The sequence below is a fragment of the Lactuca sativa genome, chromosome 2, assembly GCF_002870075.4.
Source record: "Lactuca sativa cultivar Salinas chromosome 2, Lsat_Salinas_v11, whole genome shotgun sequence".
NCBI classification, from domain to species: domain Eukaryota; kingdom Viridiplantae; phylum Streptophyta; class Magnoliopsida; order Asterales; family Asteraceae; genus Lactuca; species Lactuca sativa.
In genome coordinates, this window is record NC_056624.2 from 73306995 (window position 1) to 73311951 (window position 4957).

Genomic DNA, 4957 nt, shown 5'->3' on the forward strand with positions numbered 1-4957 from the left:
ACAAAAAAAAGAAAATGGACCAAATGTGTACAAACGCAAAAGTTAATTACCCTCAAGAGTCATTTTCCCTTAAAAAATAGAGGAGGGATTTTGACATATTGAGAAAAGGATGGACATGATTGAAGTAAAAAATTACCATTGATGAGAGTAATGTCTAAAATGCATTCCAAGACATTTTCCTTTAACCATTTAAAAACAATAGATGCAATATTTGTACATGCATGAAAGTTGGATATATATATATATATATATATATATATATATATATATATATATATATATATATATATATATATATATATATATATATATATATATATATATATATATATATATATATACCTCAGATATAGATTGTGCAAACTAAAAAGCCAAACAAAGTAGTATAGATCATACAGACGCAACTTACAAGGAAGGTAACTCCATTGCCTTTAGGTGTTATTATTATTATTATTTTTTAATCTGGATTCTTAAATCACATATACTCTACTATGCTCTAAAATTCTGTTTAACTGATTCGTTACAGAGGAAATTACGCTAAATTTTTTAATGGCAACAAGTGATGTGGAGCTTGCAACAGAACATAGCATTGGGCATTCTGTACTCCAGGTTCTAAATGATGATAAAGAAAAGGGAAAGGATCTTGGCAATCGTGGTCTACCATTAATTTTCATGGTTCCTAGTGTGCTCCGAGATCTCAGCACAAGATCTTTTAATCCTAGGATGGTCTCCATTGGACCTCTTCACAAACAAGATAAACATTTGCAAGAATTTGAAGCTCAAAAAGCGACATATGTACATCGTTTTTTGTACAGTTTAGGTACAACCCCTGACAAAATGTTAGAAGAATGTGTGCTCAAGGTGAGTCGAAAAATAATCCTCATCAAGGCATGTTATTCAGATTCAATGACCTACAACGATGAAGAACTTGTTAGAATGATGGTAATAGATGCTTGTTTCATACTTTATTTCATTCATAACATTATAGAACGTTTTGGACCATTTCCCTTAAACATGTTGCTTACCCCATCTATAAATTTAGACCTACTGCTGATAGAAAACCAAATCCCGTTTTTTGTTCTTAGAGACATCTTTGAGTCTACTATTCTGAAATACAATCCCGCGACATCTCTTAATCTATATATGCATAGGCTTCTCATAACTTACAATATTTTTGGAGATAATTCTGTAAGTCGTAATGTTAGCGTAGACACAAATCATGATCATCTTCTTGGCCTTTTTCACAAATACTTCCATCCTGTGAATAATATCCAAACCGGGGTTCCTACACTCCCAAAAAGGCACTCGGCCATGGAACTCGATAGGGCAGGGGTGAACTTCATGACTAATCAAGATGATAATTGGGCACTGGCCATGAAACTTGAATTATTACCAAGGTTTTCATGCTTTCCATGGTTTTGGAATAAGCCTACTCTGAAGATGCCACAACTGCTTGTTGATGATCGCACTGAACTGGTTTTAAGGAACCTTATTATATACGAGCAGTCTTCTCTAGTTCCTAAGTTTGTTACAACATATGCATGGGCTATGGGTATGCTTATAGAAACTCCACAGGATGTTGCTAAGTTGGTAAAATCAGGGGTCCTAGTTACAGTAAGTTCGGACCAGAACGCACGAAATTTAATATACAACATATGCAAAGAAGTCGTGTATGAGAATTTCTTTTATCATCAAGAGTGGGATGAATTGGATAACTACTACAATAGTTACTGGCCGAATGCTGTTGCAGGATTGAAGCGAACATATTTCAGTAGTCCATGGAATATGATTGCTTTATTTGCTGGAATCACTTTGTTTGTTCTTACTGTGGTTCAGACTATCTTTACAGTCATGGGGGAAAATCCCATAATTGTAGTTAAGCATTAGATTTTTTATTGGTTTTTTTCTGCCTTTATTGTTCACGTTTTACTTCTATGTTTTTCTTTCTTTTCCGCTTTGTTTTCAAGTATAAGTATTAAGTTTGTCAGTTTTTATTATATTGTTCCAGTGTCCTATTTTCGTATTTTGTTTAAAGGGTTAATTGCGTTTTTATTTTTCTAATTCGTGAAACAATCTTATTTCCTATATGTACTGAATATTAAACGCCTGAAATCTTTAAATATGTCAGCCGAAGTACAAGTAAAATTTCAGATAACTGGTTACTTCGGCAGATAAGGATTCTCACATTGTTTTTCTTTTTTAAACGGCAATCTAATCTACTCTGATTCTACACGTAAAATCCACCATAATGCTAGGCCAAAGGCATTTCGGTATTCGGAAGTGATTCATTTTTTCATAATAGAACTTGAGATTAGATATGGAAGGATATGAAACCTCCAATAGGTTGAATTGTGGCCTTATAATACCTGAATGAAAAGAAGTCCATGGGAAAGATATGTACATGTACAGGCCTATCCTCCGTTCATTTGTTGAAATTAAAAGCTTTGATATTTCTGAGTTTAATAATGGTACCAAGTTGATATGACCAATCCAGATGTTTATAAAGCGGTGTCTATTTCTTTAATGCTAAGGCTGGTGGGTGTGGAACTCGGCTTGCACTCGGTGAACTCGGCGAACACCGGGCCAAGGCCTTGGCATGCCGAGCTCGGCTCGGCAACTCGGCAATGATTAACCGATGAGACATTTTTTTTTCATTTAACCCATTTATTACTTAAACCTTTTTTTTCAAAACTTACCTTCATTCCACAAAATACATAATTTCAAAAGTATAACCGTTTTTTTTTTCAATAATTCAAATTTTAAACGCTTAATCTTCAACTATAAATATCTCCATCCTTATTCACTCTTCATCTCATTCAAATCTCCTTAATTCTATTCTCTTAACTTTCTTTTTTTTCCAATATTCTTTTATATACCTCATCACAAAGAATAACTATTGTTTGGTCGACTGAAGAAGAGATCTTACTCGCTCGTTTATGGATTGATGTAACAAAAGATCCACACAATAGTGACTACCCTTCGACTACTTATTGGAGTAGAGTCGCTGACATATACAACCGCCAAGCCCTTCAACCACGAAGAAAAGATTTAGTCTACGTCAAAAGGAGAAACGTACACGCACTCGCAACTCGGTTTATCATTGTGTTTCGTAGGTGATGCATGATGCCGGAAATGGTGAAAATGAAAATACTTTGCTACAAAATGCTTTTGAGGCTTATCATGTTGAAAATGACAAAGATTTCAACTTTGTTGAGTTTTTGTAAATTATGAGGCAAGGCGCCAAATGAGACGTCAAGTTGGAAGTCTTTGTCTTCTAATTTTTAGTGGGTTGTGTGTTTGAATTTCTAGTGTGACGTTTCTGAATTTCTAGTGTTCTTGTGATATTTTTAATTTCTATGTTTTTTTTAGAATTTCTATGTTTTTTCAATGGAATTTAAGTTTTTTAAAAAATAATATTTTTGCAATATTTAAGTTTTCTAAATTAATTAAAGAATATATATATATATATATATATATATATATATATATATATATATATATATGTGTGTGTGTTTAGGTTCTATAGAAAACAAAAAACCCTAAAACAAACCCTAAAAATCATAAAAATGCATAAAAAAATACTTAAAGATCACAAAACTTTTTTTTTACTTTATAAAAGGTAAATGACACAAAAAACACTCTTTTTATACAGAAATTCGATTTTGACACCGTGTTTTTTTTTTGTGTCAATTTTGACACTGTGTTTTCCAATTTGTTATAATTCTGACCACTTGACCGGTTAACCAGGTTACATGATAACGTGTCAGTTTTGATGACGTGACATACTGACATGATATGCTGACGTGTCAAAATTGAATTTTTTTCCACAAAAAGTACAAAGTTTTCAATTTTTTTCGATTTTGATACTAAGTTTAATTGTAACGACCCGTGTCCGGTATGGTAATTCCTTGGTATTTATTTTGAAGTTTTGCAAGAGGGACTCGGCGAGTTCATAGCCTGACTCGCCGAGTAGGGTCGCGACTTCGAGCACGTGTGAGCCGGGGACTCGGCGAGTCCGTATCCCTGACTCGGCGAGTCCATCCGTCTGGGTGAAACCCTAAATCCCCGGGTTGCCCACTATTTAAGTCACATTATAGCCCCATTCTCGCCTCCCTCACCCTGAGAACACTGTGAGAAAGAACCCTAATCCACCCTTGTGTGAGCTAAGTGTTTTGTGCCATTTTGTGAAGGTTTGAAGAAGGAGAAGAAGCAAGGAGCAAGGAGAAGAGGTGTAGTGCAAAGATCCAAGGGCAAATCTGAGTTATTTGAGGTATTTTCGGATTTTCCCTCTTGTTATATGCTTTAAACCTCCATTAGAGCCCTCCTAGGATCTAGTTGATGCTTGTTCCAAGCCTTATGTTTGCATGAATGCCTTAATAAGTCGAGATATCTATAGATCTGAATGATTGGGTGTTGTAGAGCCCAGATCTACTGCCTTTTTGGAGTTACTTTGCATATTAACCATAGATCTACCCACTTTGTGCATCTTTTAGCCTTATTTCCCTTATTCATGAGGTTGTACACGTAAAGTTGGAAACTTTACGTGGTAAATCAGCTTATTGGACTCAGATCTATCAATTGTATGTGTTGGATTCAAACAAAATCGAGTAAAAGTCAGTTGCATGGCGGCAACTCGACGAGTCGGGAAGAACGACTCGGCGAATTGGGTCGCGAGTCCCCGATTCCTTCATTTTTATCAGTGTCGAGTGGATCCAGTGAGTTAGAGAGTGGACTCAGCGAGTTGAGAGTAGACTCAGTGATGGAGGGACTCGGCGAGTTGTTCATATAACTCGGCGAGTCCAAGGCAATCTTCTTAAGCTCAAGAACAACTCGTCGAGTTGTTCATAGGACTCGGCGAGTCGGATGAAGATTGTCTGAGTTCTTGGATCGGGAGAGTACTCGTCGAGTTGATGCCATACTCGACGAGTAGCAGCGAGTTGAGTCGAGGAGTGAGAAT

At 35.6% G+C, this 4957-nt stretch overlaps 1 protein-coding gene across 1 annotated transcript; it reads left to right on the forward strand.

Moving 5' to 3' along the window:
* Positions 1-376: 376 nt before the first annotated feature.
* Positions 377-2001, forward strand: LOC111909114 (UPF0481 protein At3g47200). Its single transcript, XM_023904902.3, has 2 exons — positions 377-416; positions 527-2001. The coding sequence occupies exon 2, from the start codon at positions 550-552 to the stop codon at positions 1885-1887; it is 1338 nt and encodes a 445-aa protein (XP_023760670.1). The 5' UTR covers positions 377-416; positions 527-549; the 3' UTR covers positions 1888-2001.
* The last annotated feature ends 2956 nt before the right edge of the window (positions 2002-4957 follow it).